Source organism: Diprion similis, chromosome 12, assembly GCF_021155765.1.
Source record: "Diprion similis isolate iyDipSimi1 chromosome 12, iyDipSimi1.1, whole genome shotgun sequence".
In the NCBI taxonomy this organism is placed as follows: domain Eukaryota; kingdom Metazoa; phylum Arthropoda; class Insecta; order Hymenoptera; family Diprionidae; genus Diprion; species Diprion similis.
The window spans coordinates 11,072,904-11,092,521 of record NC_060116.1 but is presented as its reverse complement, the minus strand read 5'-3'; the positions used below and the strand labels follow the sequence as shown (position 1 = coordinate 11,092,521).

Below are 19,618 nucleotides of genomic sequence, written 5' to 3'. Positions count from 1 at the left end.
TTGCGTATCAAATTAACGAACGGAGAGGTGAAAGTCGACATCTGACGGTACTTCCTTGCAAATAATGTGATAGAAATACGATTCTGCTTGGTTGCCTCGCCTTTTTTTCTTTCATTGCCCCTTCCGAGTATTTGAAACTAATGTGATTCGGGGATGACGTGACTTTCACTCGAAAATGTTGTCCTTTAGGCGGAAACTGTCGTCTTCGAATCAGGTGCGGATAAAATTTTCTTCCCGCGTTTAGAGAAAAATTGCAAGTCAGTCGAATTCTGATCACAATTACAATTTATGTTCGAAAGAACCTTCAAAAGAATTCGGTTTCACTCAGGTTAGTGTGTAATGGCGATGAAATCGACTGTCATTGAGCGCCGTCTGGTTTATATTCGTTTTCATTCCCTCCCAATGAGGATCGTGAAATTTTTTTTTTTCTCATCGAGGATAAAACTTTGAATAGAAAGTTTTTTGTAAATGCTCAAACAAGCGCTTACACCTTATCTTTCGGGGTGATCTTCGACCTTCCTTTTGCTTAGACTAACTAAAGTGGATCCAGAGTTTTCCAATTTTCACGCAAGATTAATCAAATTAACATTATATAGTAGCAAAAGTGGAAGCGTGCGATCGAGATAGGAGTTTAGCTTCTCTAATCCAGCTCATCTGTCCCTTGCTTTTTCACCCGAACTATATCCAAAGTTTGAGGCCTAAAAACTCCAACTTTTGATCCACTGGTCTCAGAGTGTTTTGCTCAAGTTTTCCACTCGAAAAATTTCTCAAAGAAATAACGATTTTCAATCTCCGATATCCCAAGAGGTATTAATCTTATTGATATTTTTGTTCAAGGAGTGGAATGACTACAAGCTGAAGTGGAATCCGGACGATTATGGCGGGGTGGACACTCTTCACGTTCCATCGGAGCACATCTGGCTTCCCGACATCGTTCTTTACAACAAGTGAGTACCCAAAGAATTACGTTAGAATCACTCGACTTCGAACTGCTAAGATCAAGGGCAAAAATCACTTTGCGATTTCACAATATTAGGATAAAAAATTCAAGCCAGTCGTCAGACTTCTCGCATCAACATTTTGGATCTCGGAACAATTGAGTAATGAGGGAACTCGAGGTGGCGATGTTACGTCAGCAATGCAAACAGCGTGTATTCGTCCTCGGAATTTACTTTGCCTCGAAGGGTTCCGACTGTTCTCGCGTAGAGGCATCTTGGAACAATAACACCCAGCCAAACATGCCTATTATGTCGTTCCCAGGAGCGGGAGATTAGACCCCGTTGTTGTTGCTATGAACTGGTTCTTATTCAGAAACTAGAAGACAAGATGGAGGTCAGAACCCTCTTGGCTGTTACGAACAGAGATTCGGTACAGCACCTATTCCCTATCGCTAGCCTGTCTCAGGTCTAGACAGTGCGTTATGCGTACGTGATAAGAGTTTACGTGAGTGCGGAATCCGATGCATCTATGTGTAGGATCTGCGAAGGTGTTGGAAAATTCAAGCATCCATGGCTTTTGTCAAAATGATCGGCAAACAACGCATGTAAAGTTCGTCACGATGTTTTTGGATTTTTTCGAGTTCATCGAGTCTGAGAGATAAGACTGTTGGAATTGGAGAAGAGTGAGTAAATGTTTACTGCGACGGGAATAATAAATTTCTACTCTGTACGTCGTAGTATCATCGTGTCAGCGTTGCGGAGATGTGTCTTTTATTTCTATCAATATTCGAATCTATTTGCGAGATGTACTTCCACATACATTTCGGTAAAATAAACATTGAGAGTCTCATTGAACATATATTACTCATGTTCCTAAATTTCGTAGAATATTCGTATATAGAATATTCGTATAAGTGGTGGCAATAAAATGTTAGGGTGATTAAATTTTTTCATCGTAGATATTCTCCTGCCCGCTATAGCTAGTGAATTCTGGGTGAGTGAACGGAAAAACGATAGACACGTCTGTAGGGAGTTAGTTGGTTAGATTCAGGCAGGCTAGCTGTGCTTGTTGAACTGCAAAAGTTGACGTATACCGAAGCTTTTCATTCCGTCGGTAAACGTTTTCCGCAGTTTGGATTAAATAAGTGGAGTAAATCCAACTCCGCCTAATTATTAGCCCGACACTCGTGCTCATCAGACTCTGCAAATCTTGATAATTGTTTAACTCGGAACTAGGAAACCTTAGTTCCTTAATTGTTTACGACGTCTTCCGTCCCGTGAGCATATCATCAAACATGCAGCAGGGTCGCAAACATCATTAGCACCTACACGGTACAACAAGAGAAACGGCGCAGCGAGGGAAATACAAATTTCAAATCTCATCTTTCACTCGGAGATCCCAGGACTCCGCGTATATGCTGCGACGCTATGCGTTTTTCAACCTCTTTCTGGAATGACCGATTCGCTCCGAGGCAAAAGTAACGAGTAAACTAATCTTAACCTACTTCACTAAGCCCTGCACTCAACTCCAACCAGTTTGAACTCTGCCTCGCTCTTTTATCTCCGACATTCACTTCTCTAATGCCGCCTGTGCAGTGCCTCGTTTCCCAGTTTTAGTAACGGCGCCTGACGTCGTCAGAGAATAAAACGCTGACCTCAAGAATCTCTTGCTTTATATATATATATATATATATATATATATATATATATATATATATATATATATATAGTAATATATACCTAGAAGACACTGCGTAGGATGTTTCAGGATTGAACGAATCCTCCCTTCGAAGCTTGGCGCGAAATATTTGCCAGAGTATAACTTATCGATCCTGACTTCCTTCCCGTGCAGCCGTCGCGTCGTCTGGTTTGGATAGCATACAAGACCCCGTATATTTGACTGGCGAAGAAGAAAAAAAAAAAAAGAAAGAAAGAAAGAAAAAAAATCAGTCAAATACACCAATCTTTATGCGGTATAATGTCCCTTGGAACTTACTTTCACGCTTCGATCCGTATAGACACGCCCGTATTCGAATATATACCTGCGTTGCAGATGGATTAAAATTACTATCGCTTTCATTATAATTATTGTATTAAAATTATACCCTGAAGCGTTGAAACGTGAAGGAAATTTCAGCGATGTAGAAGGTCCATGGGCCTCAGAGCTGCGCGACGCGAGCCGGGAGCTAGAAGAGCCCTGAATAAGATGAGATATTCTGTAACAAACAGCCCTGCAGACTCCGCGGCCTCGTAGCATGTTCTCAGTTTATTATTATGGATGGATACGCAGACGCAAAACTTATTACTCCATGCGCACCGCAAGGAGAACTCCGTGCCTTCTACCTGTCTTGGTACACGCCGGCGACGATACGGGCAGCGTGACGTTGGCCTAATATATGCCCAAGAACCGAGTACCAAGTAGCGAATAGGGAGTCGCCCTGTTGCTGCTTGGAAGCTTTTACACCCCCTGACCTCCGCCCGCGTCTCGAACCCTGCGAACGAGGCGCGTGTGCTTTCTACGTGCAGTGCTTTCACCCCCTTACAGCGTGTTTCGGTCCTCGACTTCACTGGCAGATGCGGTAACGGGTTACACGAGGACCCGAATTCCTTGGAGGAATTCCTTGATAAATAGACGGCTAGACTTCCAACTTTCGTCAAGCTGATGTCAAAACTGGCATTTCACTGGTCTTCGAAGTTTGATTTTCATTTCGAACTCTGACTTGGCCGAAAGCTCTGAGTCACGCGAGGAAGGTCGGGCGATCAGTGGTTAGTCGGACCCTTTGGCTCCATTCAACCTTTCACTCTTCCCCGCGGAAGGTGGATCAGAATTTATGGATAACCGGCGTGCCTTGAGTCGCGATCTGGCGCGTTTACGCATCTCTGACGAAGGTACGACGCACCCTCGGCCAGGATTCGGACCTCCGAGGGTTCGCCAGTTCCGAACTGTTTCGTGCATTCTGGGCTTAAACCGGAGTTTGAGATAGCTCCTCCGGCAACTGACTCTTGCCACCGATTAACTTGCGGTTGGTCATCCGTGTTGCTATTCGTGTTTAAGTCCATCCCCTGGAGTGGATGGAGAAGCGGATCATAGCTGACATGGTCCTTTCGTTCGGACACGAGCGAAGCTTCACCGATGTGTGGACCGATGCTTAACAGACGCTGATGTGGCACAAAGTGCTGCGGCTAATCAACCGGCTCTTGGTTTGAAACCTTTTTATCCCTGATGGATATACGAACTAGGGAAAATTCGCGAGCCATCTTTGCCTCCGGAGACGCGTCACGGTATGCCGCTCTCTTCTCTAAAATCAATAACTTCAGTTTAGGCTCGCACTCCTTTTTTGCCGAGGCGAGCGACTGTCGGCGAAGGCTTTATCGGGCGGTTGGTGAAAACTCAATTTCGTTTCTCGGTTCAACTCGAGGCTTCACTCCTGTCAGGTTACCCTCGATTGCCAATTTGTACTCTTTCAAGGTAATTAACTTTATCTCTAAGCCGTGTATGTCTACCTACCAATATTTCATTCGACCTTCATCAGGTCTGATGAAAACTTCAAGGAGATACAAACGAGCGGTATCAATTCCAAGATGATACCATCGTTGTCCTACAAATTTTCCTCTGCGCTTATGATTTTCAATCATTTCCAATTTCCTGTCAGTAATTCAGAGATCCGAGTCGGCAATATCGTGGGAACATGCGTTGTAATACAAAGAGTATAAACTTCAATAAATGCCAGATTCTTACACCATTGCTCGGCATTGAAGGTGCAGGTCACGCGTAGATTTTCCCAGCACTGCGGTATCGCGAGTGGGGCTACTTTATTCTTCAACGATACACGTCTCGTTCAAATTTCTCCGCTATCTTAGGTCCACCGTTGCATTCATGGCCCATTGACTCGTGCTGATTAAATCACGTCTCGATGCTGACTCACAACAAGCCATGCCAATTTTCATGTCTTCCAACTATCGTCCCCCTTTACTGTTTCGACAATAATTCAACAGTTTCGTTACAATTCGTTCTTCAGCAAAAAACTATTCTCAAGTTCTTCGCGATACGGTTCAGCAACGTTAATCACCAGTCTGTAAAATCTTCGACCCAGAGTGACTTTGCGACAGCGAAATCCACCGCTTGATTTACACGAATCTGTCTATAGGCAGCTCGAGCCTTACTTAGCCGCGTAATAACTTGGTCAAATTTACGACCATCTCAATCTTAATTGGGTTGGGTCACGTGCCATTTCCCCTCGACTCGCTGCCCCTTTCTGCAAAAAAAGAAAAAGAAAAGGCACACTTGCAGCTTTAAGAAATAGCGGGATGCGGTCCGGACTCGCAGCTGTACCCACACTCCGTATCGATCCTAGCTCAACCCCCGCGCCCCTTTCCCTTTCACCTCGTCCAGAGGCCGTCCTTTTTTCCTCTGCAGCTGAACGCCATCCGCGAGGAGACCCAGTCAGGCAGACCATCTGAAAGCTTAATACGTGACCCAAGATTTTATTGAATTCTTATTACCCGGCGTGCGGCTTTTGCTCGAAACTACTGCTCGCACGATGGTGGGCATTTCTTTATGCCTTCTGGAATTCACCCCAAGCTGATCGCGGTGGTGAGGAAGGGGGGGGGGGGGGGGGGGGGATTTACCGAATTCGCGAGTAAGTGTTGTTGGCGAATATAGAAAAAAAAGACAAACGTGAAGCTGTTCCTGTTACTTTCAGCGCCGACGGCAACTACGAGGTGACCATCATGACGAAAGCGATTCTGCATCACACCGGGAAGGTCGTCTGGAAGCCTCCGGCTATCTACAAGTCATTTTGCGAGATAGACGTCGAGTATTTTCCGTTCGACGAACAGACCTGCTTCATGAAGTTCGGCTCCTGGACGTACGATGGTTACACGGTGAGTTTATACGCACGCAAATAGACGTAGGTGTAATACAATGATTGTGCGCTGCGGTGAAAACGACGGTGGGAACAACAACGTTAAGAATCTCATCGCCGTGAGCAAACATTGACGAGGGAAACAACGCAGGAGTTAATCACAGCTGTTACGAAAGTTTGCGACGAGGTCGTCGATTAGCGATATTTCTATCCTAGTTTTGCTAGCTAACCGTGAAGCGGGAAAGTCGGATATATTCATCCCCTTCAGCCTGTGGGGAACCGGACGGTGGAAAAGAGTTGAGGTGAGTCGGACCACTTGAAATGGTTCGAAGGCTGATTGGATCCGACGTTGTCGCACTTCGGATCAGATCGAATCTGCTGGAGCAAGCCTGGTGAACTTGTTACCTGTCCCCGGGACAATAATTTGTAAATACAGCCACGTATCCGTGCTCGCCTCTTGCACGTCGGACGCGAAAAGCTTTTACTCCTGATGAAAAAGAGGTTTAAAATACGCGGTGGAACTATCGCCGCAGGCGCTGTGGATCCTCGGAGGTCTGAAAAATCGTTGCGGATTTAATTAAGGTGAAATGTTTTTTTCTTTTTTTGGGATATATATTTGTACGGGCCGTTTAGAGGGTAATTGATCTGACTAAAACTAGCTGACTTTCTCAAGAAAGATTCAAAGTTTGTGAAACGTTTCTTGTCGCTTAACAGAAGAAGATATTTAATTTTTTGTAGATTTTTGAATTAAGAATGTCTGAGTTTCAGTTGACTATATAACTTGGAAACTGTTTGAGGTAAATTTGAAAATTCTAAGATGCAAAAATTCGGGTGCCATTGAACAGGTTTATAAAAATAAGAAAACTCTAATTTGATAATTAAGTAAACAGTATTATTGCATATTTATATAACATATATGTATATCTAATCTCACGGAAGATCGAAAATAGAAGGAATTCATAGTTTCTAAACTAAACATACGGCTCCACAATGAAAGTTACTGTAAAAAAAGGTAAAGTTTTCGAGAAATCTGAGAAACTAACGTTTTGCTGATTTTCCACAAACCTTCAGGGGTATCCAAATTTCTTTACACGTCATGATTTCAATGTTTAATTAAAACTAAAACAGATTCAAATAAAAAATTTAAAACACACACACCCTTATCGACTATCGAAGGGATTCTATAAAATTTGAACCGGTTTTGAAAGGATCATATCTTGGAGGTGTACAAGAGAGTCTGCTCTTCCTTGAAACAGAATTTTCTTCGCTCACTTCAAATTTCATAATATCTAAAACAATGAACTCATGAATCGTGATAAGAGCTTTTGACAATTACTCGGCTCCTTTCAGCCCTCCGTATGGAGCTAACCTTTTTTCTTGAAAAACAATAGCGGCTTGCGGTCGAGGACTTCGGGATCGATGCCGGTTCCCGTGGGGTCCGACTGACTGGGTCCAGCGACGTCTGGGCGGGGCTGCTGCCGGAACGTTTCGGCGCCACCCCTTCGGAGGCAAATCATTTTCAGCATAGACTAGATTCCTATCGCTTGAGCGATCCGCTTCTCAATTGCAACGGTATAAACGTCGTTAGGTTACCCTTAGCATTTCTATTGGCTCGAAGAAATCCTTCCCGAGGCGTAAACGACTGAAAGCTCGTATACAGGGAAGATTCCTTTTCTCAGCACTCGACGAGGGGCGAAGCTGAAAGCTCGATGTCTTTAACCGGATGTCGGAGTGTAAAAAATTGCGAAAGTTGTCTCTTTGAACCTTGAAGGGTGAGAAGAATGTTATATATGTATATTGTATATGTATACGAAAATGAAATTCAAATCGGTTACAATGAAACGTTTGTGTGCGCAGGTGGATCTCCGTCATCTTCAGCAATCGGAAGACTCGAACGACATCGACTTGGGTATAGACCTGACGGACTATTACATCTCCGTCGAGTGGGACATAATAAAAGTGCCTGCAGTTAGGAACGAGAAGTTTTACATATGCTGCGAGGAGCCCTATCCGGACATAATGTTCTACATAACACTGAGGCGAAAGACGCTGTTTTACACGGTGAACCTGATAATACCCTGCGTGGGTATCTCGTTCCTTTCGGTTCTCGTGTTCTACCTGCCGAGTGACAGTGGTGAGAAGGTGTCGTTGTCGATATCGATCCTCCTGTCGTTGACTGTGTTTTTCTTACTACTGGCGGAGATAATCCCGCCGACGTCCCTAACCGTTCCCCTTTTAGGTAAATACCTGTTGTTCACTATGGTGCTAGTGACGTTTTCGGTTGTCGTGACTATAGCTGTGTTGAACGTGAACTTCCGGTCGCCGGTCACGCACAAGATGGCCAAGTGGGTGCGGGTTGTGTTTATACAAGTGTTGCCTAAGTTTTTACTCATCGAGAGGCCGAAGAAGGACGACCCGACGGAGGGTGACGACGACGGCAAACCCTCCGACGGTATGCTCACGGACGTTTTTCACCTGCCGGCCGAAATGGACAAGTACATGCAGTACGGCGCGAAAAGGTACAGCGCCGACTACGACGTGCCCTCCATGCCAACCGCGAGGTTCGACGCGGCCCCCATAGCCGTCGTCACCACCATGGGACCGTGCTTCGACGAGCCTCACCCCGCGCTGCCTTTACCCGGGGCTGACGACGACCTGTTCAGCCCGGCGAGCCCCGGCTGCGGCCACGACGACGTCAGTCCGACGTTCGAGAAGCCGATGATCCGGGAAATCGAGAAGACCGTCGAGGATGCCAGATTCATTGCTCAACACGCCAAGAACAAGGACAAATTCGAAAGCGTGAGTCTAGCCGGCAGCTTGCTTTTATATACCTTGTATACTTGTGTTGTTGCGCTCTTACGATTGGATCACTTTGCCCGCATCGTCTTCTGGAACTCTTCTCACTGTCAAACGGTAATCGTTCCTAGTTCCAAACGCATATGTGCGGAGAAATGAGTTTGGACTATACTGTTACGTGTGTTCGGAAGTCCACGCTTTGCGGAAGAAAAATAGGGTGGGGGTGAATAGTTGGAATGGATGATATATCGGAATTTCCAACTTGAGAAAAGAAAGTCAAGATTTCGGACAATTCGACTTTCCTTACTTTATTTTCGCATGTTTTAAATTTCGATATATTGGTCATTTCGAGTATTCATCCTTCCAAGTTTTCACCCCCACTCCAAAAAACTACGGTACTTTTTATACCTTGTCAAAACGTTGCCAACTATCGTCAAATTCATGCAAATATACAGAATTCTTGGGTTCCTGTGGAACTCATTAATGGGGTATTAAATACGAGTAGATAGCCGAAAAAATAGGGGATCTTTTGAAATTCATAGCTTGAGTACCATTATCCAGTTCGATTAGGGTACGTTTCATCCAGAAGTACGTAACACGAGCTTCATTTGAATATTTTTTTTCATAGAATCAATTGATAGGAAGCATTATTATTGACAATAACGTCAATCATTTCGCGTCAACAGAAACGAATCTACCGACTTACTTCAAATTTGTGTACAATATTGTTAGATAGTTCATCATCTTCGCCACGAACCCAATTTCAATTTTCATTCTTACATCTCGTATTGTTAATTAGATTTTTTTTGAAATCGTAAATTTCGAATGAAAAATCGAATTTCAAGTTCGAAAAAAGGTAAAATCCTAATCCCATTGATTGATCCCAATAAAAATCGTGAGGTAAATAAAGCTTTTGAATGAAAAAAATAAAAAATGCACTACTTCAGCCGTGTGCGTGTATTTTAACCTAAACTCGGTGCAGGTGAGGAGAGCCTTCGTCGCGCGTCGTCGCGACAGAATGAAACCATCTGCGGGAATTTAATTCCTCCGCCAAGGTCTCGGGGGATGAAAGTTGGCGCCGTGAGGCGCGTTCTGAATACCATAATTCGAATTACGTGTAGAAGTTGAGACGCGGTTGAAAAAGAGCGCGGGACCTCCTCGTCACCGTCGAAGGTGGCATTCCAATGCGTTTTGCCGGATATCTCAAGTGTACTTCGTTGTCTGTTACCAGGTCGAAGAAGACTGGAAATACGTCGCTATGGTACTGGACAGAATATTCCTCTGGTTGTTCACCCTTGCCTGTGTCCTCGGTACTGCGCTGATTATTCTCCAAGCACCGAGCCTCTACGACACGACGAAACCCATCGACATAAAGTACAGTAAAATAGCGAAGAAGAAGATGATGCTGATGAACATGGGTCCGGAAGAGGATTAAACGTGAAAAATCCGCGCTGTCCAAGCCAGCGATGATGGATCCTGAAGAATTCGAAGAGCGACAAATTTCCTCTCGGTTTTTTGTTCGCACTGCGTGATTTCAAACCGAAGAATCGTCGTCGCATCGACACTCGTGTAACGAAGACGACCAAAATTTCACAACCGCATGCAAAGTTTCTCAAGGAAATTGCGTGGTCACGTTCGTTTACGTTGGTACTTATTCGTTTGACGATATGCTTTCGGTTATTCACGCACACTCACTTGAATCCGCGTTGAAATATACCTGAATTCGAAACGTGACTGTAAACGTGTAATATTACAAGTGCCAAACTCTCGATGGCGAGCGAATATTTTTGTAAATCTGATTAATTCGCGCAAAGAGATCAGGCCTGGCTTCAACGGGGCTTATCTATTCAAACTGCCCGTTTTATAGAAGAATTAAATCGCCCCGAGGCAACGTTAAAGCAGCGTCTGTATCGATTTCTGAAACGGCCTCTATTTCCACGATACATATATAATATATCTATATATACCTTAAACGGCGTGAGAGTGGGTAGAGAAAAAAGAAAAAGAGCTAAGAGGTGGAAAAACGAAACAGTTTTACCAAAATTCGATTTTCAACTATAACGTCTGGCCTCGCCGCTGCCAAACGACTCGTCAACGTTCAAAGCTCAATTTTTTAAATTCAACGAGGGGAGAATCGTGCCAAATTATTGTAAAGACAGTATATACATACACGGTATAGATAAGAAACTAAAATTGAAAAATGAAAAACATGACTAAATCATAGAAAAATAACAAAAACAATGTAAAAAACATGGCACGATCGAAACCGGAAGTGTACGGGACATTCGCGGAAATTGCCTCAGCATTGTCATCTTCTTTATCGTCAGAGGCGGAAATCACTTCGATCGGAAGGTTTTCGTAACATCGGTCAACTACTCGATACCCACGAATGAATTCCGTCGAGTAGAATGGTGGAATCTTTTCATTCGTCTCAACCTCAGGTTATGAATTCGAACTATTTTGTGTCCGGTAAGGTCTTGCAACGTTGATTACCATGCATTGAGTGTCCCATATTCGATAATTGGAAATGGATTGATTAAACGACACTGGGGCATTCTGGAAACAAAATACCACAAGATTTTGATCCATGAATTTCTACGCAAAGTGCTTTTCGTTTCTGTAAGAATAATGATAATTACGAAGCTAGTAATATACTTATTAAAAATAATGTTAATAATTAAAAATAACGATAAAACTAATAACAATAAAATTAAAATGAAAAAAAAAAAAAAAAATGTGACGAATAACATTAATGATAATAATAATGAAAACTAATAATAAAAATAATACCGATAACGATAACCATCTTATTACTATTAGTAATGAAATAAATAATATTAATAATACTAATAATAATAATAATAATGGTAATAATGATGATACTAATACCATACGATTAATAATGTATAAGAACCGATCACGCGGATGATAATAGATATATGTGAGGAAGAATAGAAGAGAAGGCAGGAGAGGAAGTAGAAATACAGTGTGAAAAAAGTACTTGCTACGCAGACTGCAAATATGTAAGAACAAAAGATGACAATCTATTGATGCCAGGCTTTTCATGTTTACCCGATGAACTAGAACGATCATGATTGAGCAAGAAATGAATCCCTTGCTGAAATATAATTGCAAGGCATGCGATACCGGGAATATGTCGTACGTGCGTGTCAAGGTAAGAAATATTTTACCGACTTAATCAACTCTCTCACCGACATATGATTACGAGGATCCAAGTGCACCGCATTATATGATCGCATACCTAATACAAGAAGCCGAGAAAACGCCGGGGAAATCATCGAGTTCGAACTATCTTTGGGATATATAATGAAAAAGTAGAGATATAAAGAAAAAATTGATTTGCTCATATAATAAAGTGTAACGTTGTATGGTAAAGTTTTAATTACGTATGAATAAATGGATGAATAATAACTATAATTAAATACCGCGATAATAATAAAAAATAATAACAATAGCAGTAAAAAAAACAAAAACAATAACAATAATAATAATAACATTAATGATAACGGTAAAAAAAAATAAAAAAATAATGTTAATAATAATGTTAAAAGTAGTAACGACAACAACAACAACAACAACAACAAGAACAACGTGATAGATAGAAAAAAGTAATAATTTCTTCAAAGACAACAATGACGGGGCGTCGCTGGGGAGGAAGGAAGAAGCCGAGGACGATATTACGGAGGAAGTAGCTTTGCATACAACTTGAATAACTCCGGCGTGGTAATCATGTATATGTATCTAATACACGGTTGGGGCTGTGTAAAAGACGAATTGCAGGGGACATCACGTTACCTATAATACATAATGAAAAACGGACAAAGGGCGGACGGAGATGGAGACGGATATATACCTACTTTAAATGACGTATAATGATAATAATGAAGACAAATTATTACGTTCATTAAATAAATATTACGTATGAAGTATTAGTTAAGTACCTAATGATGATGATCCTAATGTAAGAAGAAGAAAAAAAAAGAAAGAAGAAAAAAAAAACAATACTAATCATATTCCAGGCTGCTCAGACACGTACGAAGTTTAGGTAAGGTAATCGATAGTCAGATATAATACGTTATATATATGAAGAGGAAAAGCTGGGAACTCTGATTACGTTTTAACAACAAGTAATAATTATAGGTGTACGCGTTGTACACACACACTTGCGATGTACGATTCAACACTTGAATTTTAATCAATTGCTAAGTAGCCGTAATTGTAGTATATAATATTAAATTTTTTATATTAAACACACACACATACACGCATACACGCACACAAACTCAGACACATATGGAATACATAATGAAATTATAATATTATGCGTAAATTGATAAAAATCATCCTCCCCGACGGGTTATTCTCACGCGAAAAACGTGACAATAATCGTTGAGTATGTACATTGTTCACGCATTGCATCGTTTACTACATCTCATGTATAATAAAAAAAAAAAAAAAAAATATGATTTCGCGGTGGTGTATGGACAATTAAAAGAAAAAGAGACGGTTAATCACCAATTCCTCGCAATGCTACAGCTAAATAAATATAAATGAATTGATATAACAACACATCCTATAATATTGAATATTGTTCTTAATAGAAGGATTAAGGAGGTAAAATAAAATAAAAAAATAATAATAACAATAATAATAAATAATAAATAATAATGATTATGATAATCGAATATTAATAACAACACTAATAAGACAACTATGTATAATATTTTAACGCTAATATGAATAACAATTTTAAATACTATTTTATATGTTACTTAGATCCTTAGGTCCTCAGTGAAGTTCTCTGGATTAAAAAATTATCAGCAGGTTATATACACGATAACGATTATATTTTTCACCATTTGAATTTCACTGCGCGTTCACAATCATTATCCAGAAAAACAATATTTTTCAGTAATTTTATTTCCAGTTTCGCCTCATTTATAATTACGATATCCGCGGTGGTCGAAGCATCTGGTTCTCATCTCCAGCTCTTTCTCGGGGGCCATTCCCTTCATATTTTCATTCACATTTATGCCACAACGTATGTAACATCTTGGGGCTATTTTTCTGGAGAAATATTCTTCTGTTCAGTGTCACAGGTACCAGATACCTTCTGCCGTATCCCTCTCTCTCTCTCTCGCTCTCTCTCTCCTCTCCCGTAATTTCTATCTGTTGTGTGTTTTCGACGTCATAAATTTTCCACGCTCCTTTCCTATTTTTCTTCCGCCTTTTTTTATACCCCAAGAATACGGTGCCGCTAGTCTCATTTCGGCAAGACAACCTCCCCCTCCTTCAGCCAAGACATATTTCATAATCATTTTTGACGCGTTGGTCTCTACCTGGTTAGTTGAATGAGGTACACGCCTCCAGCACTGCCGAAAATTGATATTTTTAAGCTTGTATTTTACGGAGTATATTGTGAATCATAACGCAAAGTATTGATTACAAATTATTCATTGTTCATTAAAAATTGAAAACAAAAAAAAAAAAAAATATCTCAAGAAAATTACTTGTAATAAATTACATGTGGATTGGAATTCTTTATTAAAATATTCTCATACTTTACCCGTCACCGTCCGTTTTTATTTATATATTTTCCCCACACGTATACATGGTATGCCTGCAAGGCGTTACTCTATCGCGATCGTGATCCGAAGATATACCGTTTCAATTTTCGTAGCGCAGTTGCGTTTTCCTTTCATCCCTCTTTCTTTCCCCAACTTTGTATACTATACGCGACCCCACACGAAACAAGTAGGACGCGAAATATCTCATGCAATTGGCCTTTCTACGCGAGTCCAAAATTTTTTTTCCCTCGGAACGACTAAAAATTTCTATATCGGATACATACTGTATTGTTATACTTTTAACGTTCGTGGTTTAACTTTTTTTTTTGTACCTTTATGTGTCATTTCTTCCATTCATTATCTCTCCAATATCATTTCATTTCTCGTTTTCAGCATTTCTTTGGAATTACAAGGATGATGGAAAATAAATGAGAAAAATAAAAACGATGAATATAAACGATACTATAATACACTAGTAATGCTAATAATAACAACAACAACAACAACAATAATAATGATATTGATAATAATGAAATAATAATTATAATGATAATGATTATCATACTAATGACGATAAGGGTGATAACCCTGAACGAGTAATCATCCAAGTACATAATACATCTACGAGGGAAACGCATTCTTGATCAATCTCGGTGACCCTCAATAATGTTACGTCCGGAGAAATTCTGGGGATAAAAAGAAGAGTAAAAGATGAAAATAATAAAAAATGACATTGATATCGATAACAGTAATATTAAATTTTAATACTGTTATTGCTACTATACTAATAATAGTAACAATAATGCGCGACAAAATTACGTTCTTGATAATATCTATATATTGTAAAACCTGCCCGAAATTAAAACCACGAGCGTATGAATTGGAGAGGGGAAATTGAGTGAAATTTTGTAATCCTAAGGTCTCGTGGAGTTCCGGCGGGCATCTGATTGTCTAATCACTCAAGTCCCGCATCATCTAATATCTCATCCATAAACTCACTCATCGTTCACTCACTTGCCGTACGTATATATATGTTCATATATATATATATATATAATGCAGATAATTTGTACATAGCTAGAAAAACATTGCGTTGTTGGTCGTGCGTACACATGCGGTAACACATATATATATATACATATATATATATGCGTTATTTTATAATTAACACACATAGACATATAGGTAGATGTAATATACGGAGGTGAATGCAGGTAATTATAAGAATCGCGAATGCGATTTCACGTGTAACATACATTGAATCATTATATAAACTATTACATAGTATATAAATATGCACGCGTGTGTCAGGGGAGCCCGGCTCATCATTTTCCGGTACACATGCAAGTCGATTTTCCGCGATGTGAAATCTGCACACTGCACACTGAGAAGAGATTTCGTTTGTTGTAATTAGATGAAACTTTTTAAAACTGTTGGAATTACAAGAAAATATGGCGCAAGTAAATATTTAGTATAATTATTTTGCCGATACTTAATTTTGCGATTGCTTAAAAATCATTGGTTTTGTTCGTTTGGCTAATATTTTGCCCTTAAACGAGGCGTTAAAACTATTTTGTTGTTGTACCAACTTCGTGTATTACCGCAATAATTGCAAGACAGTATACATATTCGAGGTTCGAGGATAGATCATAGTGAAAGAGCCAGAGGTTGTTCACTTCTTGTGAAGACCACTTTATGTGAAGCGAGTCCAAAGAAATCGGTTGAAAATCACTTGAAACAGCTAAAAGTTGCTTGAAATAATTTAAAATCGAAGGAAAATTGAATTATTGTTAGAATTGGATTAAAAATCGCTTGAAATCTTCCGAAATCAAAGGAAATTGAATAAAATTTAAAAAAAAACTAATTTAGTATTCATAACCTATGTTTTTCCGGCACGAGTAAGAATAAAAATATTCAAGCACCGTGCGTTAACCAAAATTAGAAATTTCTCTCGGTGCATGCGTGAAAATGAAGAACACCCTTATTCCACAGCAAGGGGTAAATTACTCGCCAGATTTCGCGGGCACTGTGCGAGGCTGCTAAAAACTAGGCGCCGTTTTTCTCAAACGGCCATCGTTGTCGCCTCCTGGCAAAGGGGATGGGCCGTTTCCGCCGCCGCGTCGGTCCCTCCTGTGTGAGGGTGGGAAGTTCGCAGGGAACCGGTTAACTCTTAACAGTATAAATCGGGAACCAATATGCGACGAGGTAAAACTACCCGCCCGCACACGTCATTATAGCTGTCTCTCTAGGCTAGACGTGCGTGGAAAAGATTTTCTTTTAATAATTTTAATTTTTTCTTTTTAAAAAATTTTTTTTTTTTGAGGAATTACCTCGAGGGGAGAAGAAACGGTTAAGAAATGATTAAGAAGGACAGAAATGTTCATGTTTTTGTTACATATTTCTGCGCATTGTAACAGTTTAATAATAAATACATATTATATAATATATATATATATATATATATATATATATATATATATATATATATATATACAGTTGCGTGCAGTATGGATGATGATATTTTGACGCATGAATGCGATTGTAAAAACGTATCAAAGAAGGTTATCTCCAGTTAGCGAGGCTCAGCTCTTTGCATAGGAAAAATATAATTTTTTTTTTTTTCAGAAACAAAAATTCGTGTCGGTTATGAGTTCAGCAATGTTAGGATACTTCTTAAATTCTACGGCACTTGGAAGGTTCGCTTGAACGCGAATCGCATTTGAAACTTGTTCCAACGCAATTCAAGAAGGTGTGAAACTTGCTCCGCGTGCAAGTTATAATATTTACACGATTTACTTAGGTACTTTGAAACGTTTTTTTTTTTTACATTTTGAACGAGTTTTTCTTATCTGTTTTATTTTTTTATTCACACGGTGTGCATTCCTTGGGTGATTTTGTTGTTCTTTTATTATTTGTAGATTATTTATAACTACTCGAAGCATATTATTTGACAGAAATCAATTAATTATCGGTGATCGAGAATCTTGGATAAACTTGATTTTTTTTTTTTTTTCACCGGAGATTTGTTTTGATATTGCCAAGAAGTTTTAATATACAGGACAATTTTCGGGCTTTCCCGGTGATCGTAGTTTTCTTTTCTAAATCCTCTAAATTTTCAGAAGGAAATCAAAGTCCGAAGGGCTGGATTAGTTTTAAATAGATTAAATCGATTGCCTGTGCAGCGCGAATGAGAGAGAAAAAATGTAAACTGTATAGATAGGTAAACAGATAGATAGATAGGTAGATAAACGGATAGTAAGATAGATAGATATATAGATAAATAGATAGTTAGATAGTTAGATAGATAGATAGATATGAAACGAATGTAACATGCGAATCAATTTAAATTGCGTGAAGATGAATATCTATGATCGGCCAATCCCCTTGCCGTAAAGAGGAAACGCGTAACTGCTTTTGAAATCTCGGGCCGAGCCTCTTTGATATGGTGACACAGCTTTAAATCGTTACTTTTAAGGGTATATCTGATCATTTTCTGCTCACTCGAGACGAACAAAGTGCGAAACGAGCTTGCAGCGTATTTAAAAAAACAAATTGTAACGACGTAAAATCGAGGATCGTTATATCGGTGACTGCTAAAATTTGGCGAAAGTCTTTTCGCTCGGGCGGTAAGAAAATTTCCATCCCCTTGTCGTCGCGTCGCTTCGCCCTTTTCTGCGAAGGTAGACGAAGCATTCCACGGGATAAGTTCAGGAATGGTGGCTTTAACGTCGCTAGTTCCCACAGGCTTTCGGCAGGATCGATATAACGACAGCAGCACAGAGTTTCTCGGACGAGCAGGAAAATAATTTCGTACCAAACTCTTGATTTCCGGAATCTGAGCGGGGCTCGGCCCGCGTTTGTAGCATAATGCAGTCGTCGAGTCGTGGCTCCCCCCGGAAAATAATTTGCACCCCTAAAAATTATTGCCGTTGAATATGATCATCGTTGGCGCGGTGAGTGATTTGCGAATAACTTCTACTCGTCGCGCTAATTATTATTGGATATAATATTACTGTTGAATTGTTGTTTTGTTGTTTGTTTTTAGGCATAAAAAATAAGGGGGTTAAATTCAAATCATTGAATTACACCTTACGCGTATATTATTATACCGATAACTTACATAACCATAAATTAGCTCACATGATCGCTATATAATATAAATATATAAACTATAAGTTATACCTATACTTGTACATCTTAAACATTAAAAAGACAGCCACCGACTTAAAAACTATCGAATGTCTTCCTGGGAGTTACACTATTATGCGGCGCGAATGTTTATCCGCGTTCAATTTTTGCGAGTTTTATAACTAATTTCACTAAACCGGCATCTAATTACAAAACATTGATTAGTTATTATTTTTTACGCGTATAAAGCGATCACGAGCTCAAGTGCCAAGCTGCTTGTAATATACATATAATATAGTTACCTTGAGTTATAACGCGAAAACTGAACGAACTTTGAGATAATTGCGCCAATAATTACCCACAGCTTACCTAACCACCACATTCTTCTTACGGCACTAAAGAATCATTATATATTATTATATTATAATATACTTATGATAAAACATATAACGTTATAATATATTATACATAATTATAGATATAGCTGTCTTGAGATTTGTCATTATTTGATGGAACTATTTAACTATTCGCCCGGGATTAAATAATCACCCGTTTCTACCCCGACCCAATCGAGAATTCAAATATTATATATACTTACATAAAAAGAACGCAAAGCACAATTCAAGCACGGCCAGAAACATTTTTTGCTACATAAAAACTGCCGATTAATAGACGTGAAGTAAAAAGTAAAGGTAAATTAGAACTATACGTATCTACTAATTATGCCCATGTAGCTGATCACCCTCGTGGGGAAGGATGGGCAGGAGGGGATGGGGGGGGGGGGGGGGATAATTATTAGAAATTCAGCTTCTTTAAAATATTTCCAAACACAACATACAACGGCACAATTAATGCATGGAATTGAGTTACGATAAATGATTGTAAATGATAATTAATTAAATCAGAATGAAGTATAATAAATATACGTACAGTTTTTAGTTGATAAAAAAAAACCTCCATAAAATAATAACATAATAATATACGTATAATATATTTGAAATACCAACTGCATGCGTTTACAGAACGAATTTATTTAATTATCACACTCTATACACGAGTGCAGCTTGCGAGTTGTTAATCTGGCCGAGGTGAAATAATTTCTTCAAATCTTGAAGCAACGCTAGACTGATATACGGATATTCGAAAATATTAACTTGTCTTAGAAGCTACGTGAAATTTCAAAATTGTTGTCAAGGAGCGGAGAAAGATATATGCTACAGTTTACCACGAAGCAAATGGATATATATATATATATATATATTAGACTGTATCAAAAAAATTGACTATTTTTTTTTTTTAATAA

General features: G+C 39.5%; 1 protein-coding gene across 1 annotated transcript in view; it reads left to right on the top strand.

Moving 5' to 3' along the window:
* Positions 1-10,120, top strand: part of LOC124413116 (acetylcholine receptor subunit alpha-like 1) — a 94,473-nt gene extending 84,353 nt beyond the window's left edge. The window contains 4 exon segments of the mRNA XM_046893488.1: positions 838-947; positions 5,642-5,822; positions 7,661-8,602; positions 9,831-10,120. Of these exon segments, the coding sequence (XP_046749444.1) occupies positions 838-947; positions 5,642-5,822; positions 7,661-8,602; positions 9,831-10,034 (1,437 nt within the window). The 3' untranslated portion in view covers positions 10,035-10,120.
* The last annotated feature ends 9,498 nt before the right edge of the window (positions 10,121-19,618 follow it).